Source organism: Vanessa cardui, chromosome 21 (genome assembly GCF_905220365.1).
Source record: "Vanessa cardui chromosome 21, ilVanCard2.1, whole genome shotgun sequence".
In the NCBI taxonomy this organism is placed as follows: domain Eukaryota; kingdom Metazoa; phylum Arthropoda; class Insecta; order Lepidoptera; family Nymphalidae; genus Vanessa; species Vanessa cardui.
This window is the reverse complement of record NC_061143.1, coordinates 10,906,043-10,923,846: the sequence shown is the minus strand read 5'-3', so window position 1 is coordinate 10,923,846 and position 17,804 is coordinate 10,906,043. Positions and strand designations below refer to the sequence as shown.

At 33.4% G+C, this 17,804-nt stretch overlaps 1 protein-coding gene across 1 annotated transcript in view; it reads right to left on the bottom strand.

The window, feature by feature from the left end:
• Positions 1 to 259: 259 nt before the first annotated feature.
• Positions 260 to 17,804, bottom strand: part of LOC124538939 (aryl hydrocarbon receptor) — a 137,380-nt gene continuing 119,835 nt past the window's right edge. The window contains exons 3-9 of the mRNA XM_047116213.1: positions 11,984 to 12,078; positions 9,084 to 9,173; positions 4,724 to 4,933; positions 4,052 to 4,239; positions 2,862 to 2,968; positions 2,368 to 2,509; positions 260 to 2,294 (exon numbers count right to left, since the gene is read on the bottom strand). Coding sequence (XP_046972169.1) covers positions 1,544 to 2,294; positions 2,368 to 2,509; positions 2,862 to 2,968; positions 4,052 to 4,239; positions 4,724 to 4,933; positions 9,084 to 9,173; positions 11,984 to 12,073 — 1,578 coding nt within the window. The 5' untranslated portion in view covers positions 12,074 to 12,078 and the 3' untranslated portion in view covers positions 260 to 1,543. The remainder of the gene's footprint in view (positions 2,295 to 2,367; positions 2,510 to 2,861; positions 2,969 to 4,051; positions 4,240 to 4,723; positions 4,934 to 9,083; positions 9,174 to 11,983; positions 12,079 to 17,804) is intronic.

Sequence of the window (17,804 nt, the reverse complement as noted above, 5' to 3'; positions counted from 1 at the left end):
GATGTATAAATTGATAGTGATTTATATATAATGCATGCTATTACAATATTGATATGTTTACTCTTCACACTAACTTTAAAATGTATTCACTTTTTAATAAAGCAAAACGAAGTCAAACTTTAAAAAAATAATCATCATTTTATCATAAATATAAAAAGTCATAGAATAAAAATAATTATAATTAAAGTTTTTATTTATTGATGATAATCGTGGGTGAAATTACTTGATATACCTACTCTGTAATTCGGAAAGATTAATGGGTAAATTGAAAATGTCTGTATATCGTTTTGAGAATTATTTGGTAACTATAAGTTCGATTATAAGTAAACTTGGTCTGGTGCCAGATTATATTCAGATCTACCATCTAGAATATATCGCAGCACCAAAGTATTCAGACAGCCAATTCAATATAAACTTAAATCTATATTAATATTATAAATGTGAAAGTAACGCTGTCCGTCTGTCTGTAGCTCTGTCACGGGCAAACCGCTGATCCAAATTTGGTGAAATTTGGTATGAAGCAAAATTGAACTAACATTGTCCAAGAAAGGACATAGGCTACTTGTTTTTGCCTAACACATAACAAAAAACATCCTAAAACGCAAACGAAATCGCGGGCGACTATATATTGAAATATAGTTTGTAAACATTTGTTTTCCTTCGTTTTGCTTTAAATATAAAAATATAAAAAGCGAATACTCAAGAACCAGACACATCGATAACCAAGCTGAAGCTCACAAAATCATATAAAATAAATATTTACATCACACGAGCGTCACTAATTCGCGATGAAATTATGGTAAGCTAATATTAATCTACTTTATATTTAAATCCTAAGGCATCGAACACACCGAGCTACGAAATCTGTTAAGCTACGGACACATTTTTGCGACAAAGCAAGATAATTACAACATAGTTTTAACAGTCGTTTAATTACGCAAGAGTGACTGCAACTTTTGACATGATATTCGTATATCGGAGTGTTCGAACCTTCTCGCGGACATACTTATAATACACACGAAATTATATACAGTTCGTAATGGAAGTTCAACGTATGGTATGATTTATTTTAAATAGTTTTTATAGATAGCCGTATTCATTCTGCTTTTAAATGCAAATCATTTTCTAAGATGCATAATGCCAAAATATTTAACCTATTACTTTAACTGATTGCTCGTCGATCTTGTAAGGGTTTTGTGTTTCGAATTATAAATAGGAAACGCTAAAATAACGAGTCGTGATCATCGTAGGACATGAGAAATAGATCGGTTTCCACAAAAACTATTCACGTGATATGTTTGAATAATTGAGCGAGGTACCGTTAATAATAAAAGAGTAACACAAAAACTATTCAAGAGAAGCCGCATCGAAAGGGTGCAGAATTTTCAGACACGTGCGACATAGGAACGGTTCACACTATTCTTATTTTCAACGTCAATAATAGTAAAATACTAAAAAAATTCGGATTGGAAGGGCGAATCTTTGGTGACTTCGAAATCTAGCGCCCGTTCGCCGTCTCGCAGGACGTATCGACCGACGGCCGTCACTGCGTCGCCTCGGCCGTGTGGTAGTGCGAGGGGTAGCGCCACACCTGCGGCGGGGAGTACTCCGGCGGCACGTCCTGCGGCGCGCCGCCCGCGCCCCACATCAGCACCGTCTGCCGCGGCGCCTCCTGCAGCCGCTCGTGCTCCGCCGAGCCACTGGAGCCGCCCGGGCTCGGGCCCGCCACCGCGCCCGGCGACCGCCGCTCGCCCGCCGGGCTCACGTACCGCCCGCCGCCGTCCACGTACGCGTACTCGCGCGACGGCGGCCGGTGGTACGCCGGCGGCACCTCGTACCCGGGCGGCGCCGGTTCCAGGAAGCCGTTGGGCGCGTACGGGTAGTGGTATGACAGGGGTTTGTATTGATGGAAGAGGTTGTCCGCGGCAAGGAATCTGTCGTCGAGGGGTGGCGGGGCGTAATGCAAGGTTGGTGCCGGGGGGTATTCGCCGTAAGGTGCCGGGTATGCGCCATTTAAGTTAGTGTATGCCGCGGCGACGGCGTCAGCAGCCAGATAGTCGACTGGAGGGGGTGCCGGAGTGGGGGGTACTCGTCTCTTATTGCGGCAAGTCGACAGGAAGTCCCTTAATTGGGTTTTGTATCGCCTCGCCGCTCTGGGCGGAGTGGTGACGGTGGATTCGCAACCGGATAACTGTTCTGACTCAGAGAAATAAAGACTGGTTAGGCCGGTGTCTAAGTAACTGACTTTGAAGTCCATTGTCCGCTTCCCGAGAAGATCTCGACCTTCCTCCTCCCTGAAATTGTAAAGCGAATTTAATACCTGGTTTTTTCAGGGACATAAATATACATATTGAATAAAAGTCTTACATAAGAGGCCTGTGCGTGCTGATTACGAAGTCTGGTTTTGAGTTTTTATAGACGAGTCGTGATGAGGTCTGCAGCCACTGCCATTGGCCGTCCTTGGTCTGGAAGCGGTACGCGATCATTCCTGACGCCCCGGTTTTTAGCACTGAAAAATATTTCATAATAATTGCAACACATCGCGACACATAATCACATAAAAAAGTGATGAATTCCAACTAAAAACACACAATCACTAGACTATTCTATTAAGACGACTCAATAGCTTGGATAAGTTACATTTGAAATAAAATTATTACTAAAGACTTGATATATTTAAAAAAAGTACAAAGGAAACCAGAAACAGTATGCATTAAAATTTCGATGTGAGATTAAAGAAAGAATTGTGTCATAACACAACAATTAAAATGAAAAAGATACAAAATTGGTACTCAAATCCATGAAAATATATGTGTTTTTTGTTATTCACTCAAGACAGGACAGTACCTTTCAATACTTACATTCTTGATGAGCACTAGCCACGTAAGCTAGGTCATCATAGTGCACAAGGTCATAGCCACCCATGTTAGCCAGCTCTGCGTCTGTGTAGCCCAGCAACATTTTACCCCTGAAAATAATAGTAACAAGGAATTAAGTAACATCCTCTATATGTCCAACTCCAGAGCTAATGCTTTTTCATTGATAGAAAAGTTTTGGCGCTTATTATACCACGCTCCTCTAGTGTCAAATAGTTTACTAAAAAAGATGAATTATATACGAAAATACTAACGCGTGCTTGGAAGAGTTTGGACCTACAATATTCGACGTAGGTTTTTGCAAAGAAAATAATGCAATTTACAATTATATTTTGGTTATATTTTTGGTTTCTATATTCAAAAACACAAGGAATCTTCTAAATAAAGTTCCGTAGGAAAATATTTGTCGTTAGAAATCGAATCAGTTGCACCACAAAAAGTTTGAACTATTTTAGCTTCAAATATATTTTTTTCTTATATCAATTGTTTAATAGCCTTAAAATATTCCCGTGTCGGTGTGTTTATCCCTTTTAGAGCAGCCATTTTGGTCGATAACTATCAGTAAATCCATTTGCTACGCCGTATCTCTATCAATTATACATTTTGTATGGCACATGTTCTTTTTTCCAATTCTTCAACATCCGCATTGTTTTAAAGATAAAAAAAAAATCTCTTTAATTCTGATAATCCATACCGTAATTAAGCACGTATGAGAATTATTAGTTCCTTGCAAACGCTTACCGTCTAATAACTGTACAATTTTATGTCGAAGTTTGTGCAACAAAATATTCATTAATTATCTTGTGAAGACATATTTATACATAATTTATGCACAAAGAAATTTCAATGTAACTAATGCCGTATATACTGTAAAAAGCTATTGTGATATTAAGTGGTTTGATAATAAAGCGTGACCTTATTATTATTTTATAAAATATAAGTAGTCTAAGTTACTCCTTATGACATCAACTATGTTAGTAAAAGTCCCATAAAATTGGTCAGAAGTCTTGGAACAGCTAGTTCCAGAAATCAACCGGAAAGAAGAAACAGGCAGATAGGCAAAAAGTACATAAAATGTTATTTTGGTATAGGTACCTTGTATATGCATTAAGTTTAAAACGGTTATTTAATTATTACAAACTCCAATTTTATTATATGTACAAAATCTTACTTACCTTTGGTCCATCGAGACTAGAGAAAGATCGAGCTTGTGTTTACTCTTGAACATGACTTCCTTTTGTGGTATTTCCAAGAGGCTTGGAGGACCGAAAGGCGCACAAATTGCAAATAACGCTAGTGGAGGATCCTCGGTTTTTTTATTTTGACCGTGGAGCACTTTTATTCGACCTCTGATGTCCAACCTCTGTAATAGAAACAGTCTATTTACTTCCACCCTCTCTTAATTATCAAACATTTCTCAAACCTTTTTTACGGATTAGATGTTTGGTTTCCAGGTGAGCCATTAGAATAAATCTATTATTATTATGTATTCTATTTACATAAAAAGATCGTATACAATTTCTAGCTTAGCTTAATGATAGCTTAGCTTAATATATTATAGCTTTTCAATCATTAGACAATACATAGTTTGCGGTAAGCGCAAAAAATGCGTTTATTTAGGACATCACATTGGAAACTATTCTGTCAGTGTTTCTTTACTATTATCCATGCATAGTACATAAAAACCTTTCTCTCGAATCACTCTATTAAAGAAAACATCAAAATTCGTTGTGTAATTTCAAAGATCTAAGCATACATAGAGGTAAGCGACTTTGTTTTATACTATGTAATTATGAATATACATGTAAATTTCAGACAATTCCAAATGGTAATATGTGTTCACTTACCAGAAATCCCGAAGTGTTATCAAGTAAACACCTAAACCGAACTGTAAAGCTTCTTTCCAGTAGATGTGCCCTCTCTGATCTTAAGACGTCTTGTAAGGATAAATTGTTGACTTCGGGAGGTAAGAAGGAGTTCCATAACAGCTGCCTCTGTAATTCTTCTCTGTCTTCTGAATGGACGAGTTCGTAGACTGATTGATGGACTATATCTGACTGAAAGAAATATTTACTGTTAGTCGACTGAATTAAAATCGGTTTGTAAGATTTTTAATTTTTTTTTAAATGAGAAAAACTTAAGTTCATTTCTATTTATAGATGATACCTTAGTACCTAGAACCTTAGTTTTAACTAAATATTTTTTTGGACCTTTTAGATTTTCTTCCCTCCTATTTTACGTACTAATTGCTATACTTAATAAGTAAATAAATTTAACGTCACATTTATGCAACAGAGTGGAGTAGATGATTTAATAATTTGTTATTATACAAACTAAAAAATATTAAAATAATACAATTCTGCAATAGTTGATGTTTGCGAAAGCTGTTATAGTTATAATCATTATATTTATAACAGCTTTGCATTATGTGTAAGAAATAAAACTAATATAAAACGCTGTAGACAATATTCCCAAGGAGGTTCCAATTAATTTAATCAATCAATTAAACAAGATAATAATTTGATAACTAGCTAACGGAAATCTATTCATCAGTGTAAAAAAGCAAGTCACAACTGAACCGTAAATCAATAAACCATCGATGACCCTAAAAATCGATTCGAGCCCGATCATTAAAGAATCATCTGTTACGAAGATGGACATGTTAATTTTGCTCTCATGAAAACTCAAAATCCATCTTATTCCCTTAGATTAAAGATGATTTTTCATTGCAACCAAATGAATTATGAATTTTAACACGTCGTGTAAATAGTGTGGATAATGCGTCGACAATAACGATGCAAGCAGAAAACTAATTGATAATCAATGGGGGTTGTGCAAGGCGCAACACTGGGTCCCCAGTTTTTGATATGACATGTTAATGAATCATACGCATAGGAAAACATACCCTAAGTTTTATGTAAGTAAAAATGGGGTCTTGCGAACCTTCGAAATGGGGGTTCGAACATATTGCGATGGCATTAAATGTCAGAGGATGATTTGTTTGGTAATTACTTTTTGTTTCCTTGTTTAGGTTGTTGCTATGGAGAACTGTAATGTTTTGTTGATATGTTATTTTGGTAAGATTTTTTCCTTTATATTGCGTTTTGTTTTTGGTGATTGATGTAGCGCGTTGTGCGTGTCTATTTCGTTTATAAAACATTTATGATTCCTTACGTTTATTTTAGAAACATTAAAACAATATTCTATATCATAGTAATGTAATGTTTGCAAGTTGCTTTAAAGATTATTATGTTGATTAATGATTAACAAAATTTGAATTTTAAATATCTGAACGTAAACAACACAATTGAATTATTTCACCTGGAATTTCATAGATATTTAGGGAGCCACATGCTCGTCCATTAGGAGGGCAATGTGGTACGGATCGATGGCCAGCCACCTGGTGAGACGGCTCGAAGTTAATCTACACGACCCTTAACGTTCAACGGAGGGGTGTGCATTATTGTAATTTTTAAATCAAACTTTTATTAGCCGGAGGGCAAACGTCTGCGTTTGGTTGACTCACTGTTTTTAGATTTTGGAAGTTTTGTATTACGATTGTGATTTGTTTAATTTATTAGTCACCGAATGTGTTTTTTTAATAATCATGAATTTTGTGTCAGTTATAATGAATTTAATTGTACCCTTCAACTATGCACGATTACTATATTCAAATTTTCACCTTTTTTTAAGGTAGAATTATTTACGAGGCGTTATTAAGACTAATACTAGATAACAGTTTTAACAGATAGAAGTATCATTATATGTCCGAATATTTTTCGATATTTTTCAGAAATATCATAGAACAGAGTAAAGGTATATCATTTAAATTTTTAGATGGATGAGAATTTTACCATCCGTATTTGATATCAATCGTATTTGATATCGATAGCAAGATTTACAGTAAGCTTAATTTAAGTTTCAAACCATTATTTAATTTTTATTTTATTTGATATAAAATCAATTATTTCATTGGAATCATTCCTATTGTATTAATTATTGGTTACCTTTAGAATGACATATAATTTTAACACAAACCAATCACAAATGCAATGTTTGCTTTAATCAATAAACCGTTTAGTGGCACGTGGCTGGCACGACAGCGGGTACTGGATTTAATGTTTTCAAATTGATTCCCTTTAATCAATGAACCCTTATGACTATTGGAGATCTATCACAGATATGCTAGCAGGTTGATTACTCACCACAACTAGCTACCCGTCCTGGCTTCGCACGGGTAAAAAAAGGTTTTATATATATGCATAACGTTCAATATTGTAATACATACCGACACTCGTAATTATTGGTTTACGTGGCGAATGTTAGTTCTATTGGTATAATTGTTTTCGACATTTTAGCATCATATTACCATATTCGTATTATAAATGCGAATGTAACTCTGGTTGTCTATCTGTCTCACTTACACGCCCAAATTACTAGACCGTCTTAAATGAAATTTGGTACACATCTAGACTAGAGCCTGAGAAAGGACATAGGCTACTTTTTAATTGGAAAAAAATTGCTGTAAAGGGTTGAAAAGGGGGATGTCTTTATATGAAAGTATTGTTTTAGAACTAAAAGCATAAACTTATATTTCAGGCTGTTGATCTACACTTATAAAATAACATATCTATCATGACACCCACTAAGGATTGTTTCTAGCTATTAGTGTTTCAATTTGTAAATATACATATTTATATTTTACGAGAGCAAAGCCACGGGTAACAGCTAGTAACTTATATACAGATAATATCAACGAAATAATAAAGTAATCTATGCGCAGGTAGCGAAATTATTCGATTTCGAACAATGAGGGGGTGACTTGAATTTATATACGATTGTGAAAGTTTTATAGGCCAAGGGTGGCTTGTGACGAAAAAGCGTTTTTGTCTTGATAGCAATAATTCATCAAAGCTTTATTAGCTTATATTACTGAGGGATATATTTAACTAGACCCTTTAATATATGCGGCTGAGTTGCCATATAAAATAATTATTAATTCATGTTAAATAAATAATATGAAAGATACGTATTTGGCAAATACAGATTAAAAAAGATTTTTTTAATAACGTAAATATATTATTGATACATAGAAGTCGTCAGAGCACGATTAAGTCGATGAGTCGATTATAAGATGATGTTGCCATATAAAATAATTTAGAATTGATTTAAAAAATATATATGAAAGATACATTTATAACAAGGTGTCAAATACAGATAAAACGTTTTTTTTTAATAACGTATATTTATACTCCGACTTCAAAGCACATTTAAGTCGATCATTATATAGCTTGCATATAACATCACTACAATTTTATAAAGAAGAAAAATAAGTAATAAATTAAACGGGATTGATTAATGTATTTTCAACTTGAAAAGTTTATTTGGAAAAACATTAAAAGATATTCTATCTATAAACGCTGCAAGATATCTATTTGCCGTTTAAATTATAATTAAGTCGCGAAACATATAATTTATAATCTTTAGTATTTACTTCATAACGCGATAAGGCGCGTATAAATGGGTTTAATAAAAAAAAAATTAATGGCGGCTGTATCGGTATAATTAATACTTTTATGGAGTCACATAACGTTGGAAAATTTTGGCCTACGAATCGTATCATATATTTTATTTGATTAATATTAAAGTACAGTTTGCGTTGGAATGGAAAATTAGTTTTTTTTTTTTTCATAATGGCGGTAATTAATTGCGGGAATAACGATAAAAACCGGTAAAGTATGCAGTTTTAATATAGGTTAGTTTGTGATAATACATGATTAATTTTATAATTAGTATGATTAATTACATTACATAATATTTTTATATATACAAAGTTCCTTATATACTATATATATTTCGTATGAATGTAGTTATAATAAATCATTTTACACAGTGGTCAGACTATTAAAGTATTTTGTACTTTTATTTTACCTATGGGGTAGTTTATTATGATCTGATATGTAATCTAATCTAATGTATTGACTATATAATGTTATAGTCAATACATTAGATTAGATTACTCGTAAGGACTTCAGGTTAGTATACAAAAGCGATCTCGTGGCGCTGAAAAAACGGAGAGTTGGTTGATTTTAGTGGGTTTTCCGGTGTATTACTTCTTATTATTAGTGATACCGGTCAGTCCCACATAAATGTTTATGAAAATTTGACCCAAACAATAATTATTGTTATTTTCGAAAATGCACAAACCTGATGGAAGCCCAGATAACTCTCGATGCTGTGAGTAGCGAAGAACACTTCTCCTTCGCAGGTCAAGATCATCAGGAAACCGTTGAGAGCCTGCAGATAAACCAAAATCAAATCAAAATATACTTTGTTCAAGTAAGCTTTTACAAATACTTTTGAATCATTATTAAAGTTATTCATTTCGGGATATTTACCATGTTTTTTTTATTTTTGTTCAGTGGAGCTCGATATTTCGACATTATCAACGAATGTCTTGTTCACCGAGAACTATGTCTCGTGAACAAGACATTCGTAGAAAAAAACATGCTAAATATCCCGAAATGAATAACTTTAGTAATACAAATAACCATGTTAATTTAAAATCAATTTTAAATCGTCATATAACAATTATATTAAGTGAAGCTATAAGAAAATATCCATACCAATATTATAAATCGCGAAAGTTACTTTGTCTGTCGTTGTCATGGCTATACCACTGTACTGAATTCTTTATGAAGCAAGCTTCAAAACTAAGGTAAGACATAGGCCTTTGTAGAACTAAAACCCATACGCTAACGACAACACAAGCAAAGCTGAAGTCGCGGTTGGAAACCATTAAATAATTACTGTATTTTACGTCTTAAATATTATAATACTTAATTTATAGAATGTGGATTTTAAAGTAAAGTAAAGTAAAGTAACAGCCTGTAAATTTCCCACTGCTGAGATAAGGCCTCCTGTTCCATTAAGGAGAGGGTTTTGGAACATATTCCACCACGCTGTTCCAATGCGGGTTGGTGGAATGCACATGTGGCAGAATTTCGATGAAATTAGACACATGCAGGTTTCCTCACGATGTTTTCCTTCACCGCCGAGCACCAGATGAATTATAAACACAATTAAGCACATATATATATATAGTGGTGCTTGCCTGGTTTTGAACCCGCAATTATCGGGTAAGATGCACGCGTTCTAACCACTGGGCCATCTCAGCTCTGTAGATGGATTTTAAATATACTTAAAAAAGAAATAAAGGTTACCCCAACAAGGTTATTGTAGTTACCCCGACAAGTTATTGTAAAGTTTCAGCGATTACGTGCTAAAAAGTTACGCGTAATTACTTAGACGTAACCGCCTACAAAGTAGAATGCGTGGAAGAGATCCATACACGACCGACACGATATTATGTATGATAAATACATTTCATGAAGATTGCATCTCTTGGCTGGTCACCTAGACCATTAGTAAGGCCTAATTCAACTTTATTGTGAAATACATTGTTTTAGCACCTAGGAACTGTTACTTAGAGAGCAATTTACTACTAATTTTAGCTAGTACGTTCATGCCATGCCAGTTCTTTTCTTTAGAGTCTACATTCCGAGCCGATGAGAGCCTTTCTTTTAATACGTTAGCTCGATTAATACGTTCTATAATACGACTATTCAAAAGTGCTTGTAAAAGCCTACTTGATAAATATATAAGAGTCTTATCATAACACTAATTAATTTTGTTGTGTTATAGAAGAGTTAGCATATTTTATTAAAGCTACGAGAGATATAGGCTTAGGTTAAGTTAAAAAGGATGAATAAACGTATACGACCTTTCAAAAGTTCATAATCTCGCGAAGTAGATTATATTCTAGTATTTTGTTTTTACAATATTCAGTTTTTTATGGTATAGGTCGGCGGATGATTAAATGGACCAGTTGAGAGTAAGTGGTCACTACCGCCCATATAAATTAGACAACCTTGGGAACTAAGGTTTTATGTCCATCGTGCCTACACTGGCTCATTCACTCTTCAAGCCGGAACACAATAATACTGAGTGAGTGGATGGTACCTACTCAGACGAGCTTGCATAAAGCCCTACCACCAAAAAATTACATATAATTACATATAAGAAGTATTAGATTTTATATAGAGCTCTTGCTCTACAGATCGTTTTAAGATAAAATTTAATCTCGTACAGCAATGGAGATGGGCTGTAAGTCGAGAACGTGAATTATTGATTACAGAGTGGAATACGGCGCTTATTTATAGCGCTATTGATTTATTAACGAACTATTGAAAGATTTATGTGATTATGAGCCAATGAGCCGCGTATATAAATACCCTTGGAATTGTGCTACTGGGCTCTTTAGTGGTCCAATTGTAACGAAATATACTTTTTTATAAAATGAGTTCTTACAATATTACTCATTAATTTTTTTTTATTGAATTTATCTTGTGACAATTTTTAATAGAACTTTAGACATTCTTCATTAATTTCAAAATTAATCAAAATTTGACATTTATTATTATTAAAAATCTGTTCTCAATAAGTTTAATAATAGATATTATGTAACTAGGTTATAACTTTTGTATAAGATTTCTTATTAAATTTCCAATTATTCATTAAATACTTCGAAAAACACAAAAATTGAAATGTTTCTTTTTTTATTATTGTATAAAGTATACGTAAGCTAAGATCGCGCTTTCGCCTATATGGTATTCACTTAAGTACATAATTCTTTACTCTCTCTCCTCCTCCTCCCATACAACCCTTCAACTTTAGCCTTACCCTTTAATTATGAATAAATTAGACCATGCATTTCCTTAAGTATCTCTATTACAGATAAGTCCACCTTTGCCTGTACTTATTTTACTGTACAATCATTGTATGCACATATTTTAGTACAATAAAGAATATAATAAGTTCTTACCTTCGGTTCAATGATCTAGCCATGAAAATATTATAGACATAGTTACTTTCGCATTTATAATATTAGTATACATAATCTTAATAAGACGTTATTTAATCGTGCTTGTGTGCCTATTTATTCGTCAACATACACTCGTACACACACTAACAAAGTATAATTTAAAGTAAGATCAACAAACAAACTCACACTAACAAAAGTTTAAATATTTGTAATCAATATTTACCTGTAGAAACATTTCCCCATCAGGCATGATATGCTCGTAGTGTGTGTGATCTCGTCTGTGTGCGTGAAGGTCCTCTTTCTCTTTGTGCATGACCACTGAAACAAAAAATGAAAAAAATAAAGTGTGTATAAGTTACATGACAACATAAACTTCACTAGGACGTTGGGCAAGCCCGCCTAGATATGTAGATACAAAACTTAGTATTATTGTTTTTGTTGTAGTCAGTAATTACAGGCTCAAGAAACAAAACGTCTTAATTCCCAAGGCATCGACGCATTGCCCTTGGTTAATATTTCTTCCAGTGCGAATATCTACGATCAGTGGTGACCGCTCACCACCACATGGCGTTTTTGTGTATTAAACATTTTATTGATATTTAAAAGAACAAAATATTGTTTAACGTGATTCATTTAAAAAATTGTCATTCTAAATTCAATTATTCCAAACAAATGAAACGTAGGCATTGGACGTCCTGTTAGTATATAATGTTTAAAATATAATCTTTGGATAGGCGGGGTTGTTGGGGACAAATCACATTTCGCGTAATTCAGTTAGGGATGCTGTGAGGGTGAAATTGATTGTACGCATATAGACTTTATGTGATTGTTGATAGAACATATTATTGATTGAATTTATTCTAGTAATTGTATTATAACGTGGGCCAATGGAAAACTTATGTTATTGTTGTTTTTTTTTTTAATTTGACAAGTAATTCTATTATAGCTTTAGTGATCATCTGTGGTTATATACAAATTATTTTGTACTCATTGAAAGACCAATTAAATTAAAAATATTTAAACTAAGTTGGTACACGATTTTATGTACATACGTTTTATTTGATGCGGGGTAAATTATGAAATTATATTTTGTTAACTTTAGCATTTAATTGTCGGAAATGAGGAATTGGTATTTAATTATCTTGCCGTTTCTTCTCGGTAACATATTATTACAACTGGTGCAAAAATAAATCTTATATAATGAAGATTTAGAAGTTTTGTAGAATCGTGAGGGCTCTAATTGAATAAAGTATTCATAGATTTTGATTATTATTTATTATCAAATTTTATTAAAGCCTGTAAAAGATGAAATATCATTGGTAAAAGTACTCAAACAGACGCGCCAACTTTATTATCTTGTAGTCGTGTAGGATATATTTTTCTATCAAATAAAACCCTGTCACTATCCGAATACTAGCCTAAGGCTTTTCTCGTGAAATAATATATCCTATATTATTTCACAACGATGTGGATTGCTATCTTGTCTGTCTAGACATAAAATCAAAGATGTCACACCTATTTAACATGTTATAGTAAAATCATACGTGGAATTTGTGATTGCCCCGTCAGTTTGCTAGTAAGTATAAAATAGTAATTTTTTGATTGAATGGCTCCAAGTATAAAATAGTTGGAGCCATTCAATCAAAAAATTGAGCCGAGATGGCCCAGTGGTTAGAACACGTGCTACTTAACCGATTATTTGTGCTTAATTTGTGTTCATTTTTAATTCATAATTCATGTCGTGCTCGGCGGTGAAGGAAGACATCGTGAAGAGAGCTGCATGTATCTAATTTCACTGAAATTCTGCCACATGTGCATTCCACCAACACGCATTGGAACAGCGTGGTGGCATATGTTCCAAGCCCTCTCCTTAATGGTAGAGGAGGCCATTAGCTTAGCAGTGGGATATTTACAGGCTTTACTTTTTTACTTTTATTCAATTAAAAGTAAACTCTTCTTGTTTTAATCATTTGAATTGAATTATTATTTGTGACTAGTTGTTACCCGCGGCTTCGCTAGCGTTCTAGGGAACAGTGATCTATGTCCTTCTCTTCTCGGAGTTCAAGTTGCTTCATAACAAATTTCATAAAATTTGGTGCACTTTCACTTGGTGGTAGGGCTTTGTGCAAGCCCGCCTGGGTAGGTTAGGTTAGGTTAGGTTAGCCACCCACTCATCAGATATTCTACCGCTAAACAACAGTACGCAGTATTGTTGTGTTCCGGTTTGAAGGATGAGTGAGCCAGTGTACAGGCACAAGGGACAAGGCATCTTAGTTTCTAAGGTTGGTGGCGCATTGACGATGTAAGGAATAGTTAATATTTCTTACAGCGTCATTGTCTATGGGTGATGGTGACTACTTACCATCAGGTGGCCCATATGCTCGTCCGCCAACACAAACAGACAGAGTTACTTTCGCACTATAATTTAAGTAGGTATAGATTGTGTGTATGGATATTTCAAGCTAGTCATTTTAATTTCGCAAAACCTTAAGCATAACTGTTATTAGGTTAATAATTCCATAACAGTTATATTTCGTTATTCATTAAATAATACAATATTTTATAATATAATGAATTTCAAATCGTTAATAGTTTCAGAGTAATTTCGATTTTGCTTTCAAAAACAAACAAACACAAGCCGTTGCAAATGGCCAATTACTGCCGTACGTGGGATTCGCCATGTGCTGAGAGATGTGATGACACAACTGTTATCGATATCGATAAACGAAATTATATATTTTTAATTGAATCCTTAAATTAATCGTATGAAATACAATAATTATATACGAATAACTTTTAATTATTAAGTTGTCAATTGACCCGGCAAAGATACAGTCGATACGATACAATATAATTCGCCGTTAATTAAAGTTCAAATAATTAATTATTATTAAAGACATTAACATATTATTTCAATTAAATTAATATATCCGTTAGTAAGCGTATGATGTTTTGACAACGATAATTAAAAATAGTTCATTTATATCACATAAACATGCCACAATTGATATTTGCACTTAAGCATGCCGATGTATTATTTATTCAGTGAATATAATTGTAATGTAGCTATCGACGCTGTTTTATTATCTATTTCGAATGTATTCTATCGATAATATTTTAATTAATACACCTGGACACGAGACACCAACTGCCACAGCAATAAATAAACAGATACAGAGAAACGATTAAATAAAAACAAAATTCATTTATCGAAATTTTCATTTAGAGGAACTTTTAACTTTTTGTAGAATAGTATAGGATTTATCGTTTTGCGCGCTGTGATCAAGATAACGTTGGCTATCGACTCGATTTATCGATAATGTCCTCAGATACGTCACTAATCGACCTCAGTGGGTTTTATCACCCATTATGATCGTCATTACCGCGGAGTATCGGAGAGTGATTTTTTTTACATGGAATTGAATATGAAAATTTATCTACCTATTCTGTTTATCTCTTTAACGGCTTATGTGCTTTAAAGCGCTTTATTTGCTATAAAATTCGTGTAAACTTTTTGTATTAATGATATAAGGAATGATTATTGATTAAGTTTTACGCTTTTTTCATTTTCAAATAGGAGTTTTAATAAATTATTGTCTTGTAACATTCCTTGTCTTTTTACAGGACACAGGTGAGTTATCTGTAATTATGTGTTGTGTTATTTCGTTTTGTTTATAATTAATTTTGAAAGGGTGTTATAAAAGTGCTTATAATATGCCAAAGCATCTACATATGTTCATGTATTGCCTTTTTGATATACAATGATTAGAAATTAAAGATATTCGTTTCAATAACGAACAGAATTTTTAAAATTGATATATTTGGTTATATTAGTGGTGCGCACATTAATAAATATTATTTTATATGCGATAACATCGATTATAGAATAAGATTATTATTGGCTGATTTTCATATAGCTATTTTTATCTTTCCAAGAGTCTTCTCATGGAAAATATTTTCAGCAGATATTTATCTAATACACCCAACCTTGCTGATAAGATTTCTGCATTTTCATTTATAGATCTCAGTATTGACCTTTGAGGTTTTGAACTTTTCCAAATGCTATGTTAAAGGTAGAACTTTTATTGTATACCTTGATATTACTTCTGTTAATCCTTACTTAGCTGATTTTCATAATAATGAGGGTAGTAACTCAATTCTTTGCAAAGTAGGAAATAAAGGAACAGTATACATCTTTTTTTTAATATCCCCAATGTAAGTAGCTAAAGCACTTGTGAGATGGAAAATCAGAAATAACAACGCTACTACAACCAGAGCCAAGACAACATATCAGGAATCGAACCCGGGACCTTCGAGTGACGTACCCATGAAATCCGGTGTACACTCTACTTGACCATGGATATCGTCAGCATGTATGTGACTCAGGATTGAAGATAGCTACGAAACACTAAGGAGCTCATCGATTCGAGACTATACTTGATATAAGGTTGGGCCTCAGGCTATTGTAAGCTGTAATTAGTCAATATAAAGTACAAGATAAAAACTTTCACAGTTTTCAAACGATTTACATGTTCAGAGTGTAATTAATAATATATGAGACAATATGAGACAACATCACATACATTACTCTGATCCCAATGTAAGTAGCTAAAGCACTTGTGTTATGGAAAATCAGAAGTAATGACGGTACCACAAACACCCAGACCCAAGACAACATAGAAAACTAATGATAATCTACATTGACTCAGCCGGGAATCGAACCCGGGACCTCGGAGTGGTGTACCCATGAAAACCGGTGTCCACAACACTCGACTAATAAGAATAATGAACAGAATCAATCAATTAGTGATTATTTCTATGATTCTCAGTACGTCACGGTGACTTGTTGTATTGATGGGCAATTATTATTGAAATAGTGGATTATATGACACGCAAAGGCTCATGAATATTGATATGTTTGGAGTTTATTGGACGGCTTATTTGGGAAAATCATTGTTATTATTACATTATGACTATCCGGAACTACATCGTCTGTATTGAATCATGATATTACATTTGATATGATATGTTTGTAATCTTTGTTAGCTGCACGGAGTTTCAGGTTTTATGTCAAATTTCTGTCTCATTTTGTTAATAAACTTAACGTTATTCGAAGGAATTGGAGTAAATCAATTTTATATTGATTTACTCCAATTCCTTTCTTTCTTTAATTTTTTTTAATATTCCATTTTATTTCATATGCAGCCAGTACTGCTCTCTAGCCGGCCTAGACGCTCTGTAATACAAAATCTTTGTAATTTTACATTGTTATTATTTAATAATAATTTAGACTACAACCAATTTTCTATGTATCGTCCCATGATCACTAGGACAAAAATCGATATACTCTATTGATATATGGGATGACATCTTATACCATAGTCGAAAGAGTTATATTGCTACATACATCTTGACACTACAGTAGAATAACAGCTTATTGTCACTGCTCGACTTAGATCCTTGTGTATGTTGAGAAATTTCTTAGAGTATTCCAGTGCGAATGGTGAGTATGACGTGTGTTGTATAGCATTTTTTTTGTTGGAGCTTTTCTTGCGGTGTTTAATTACAATAGTGTTCGACTTGACAATTAAAGTGTAATGCTTCCATATTGAATAAAATAGTCGGATTTTGACCAAAAATCCGACAAGAAATTCAGTAATTTCTATATTCCATCAAACCTACAAACGTTAAAATGCTATACAGTTACATTTATTAAGAGTACACAAGTGTGGTTCCGTTTATTATTTCTAAATATCGGTGTGAAGTATGTAAAATTATCATTAGGCATATTTTTTTACAATTCTGTAATATTATATGTCATACCTTTTCAATTTGTGCCTAGAGTAACTATTAGTTCGTACTGCATAATTACTACTTAGCAAGCGATTACAGGTAAAATAGCGAAATTTTAATATAAAAATAATGTTACAATAAGACTATAGGCGATTGTAAATTAATTAAAGTTTCACTAACATTTAGTTCAAATGTAATATTCCTTATAGATCTCGCTATAAAAAAACATTAAGGGTATAAATTAAAAATAT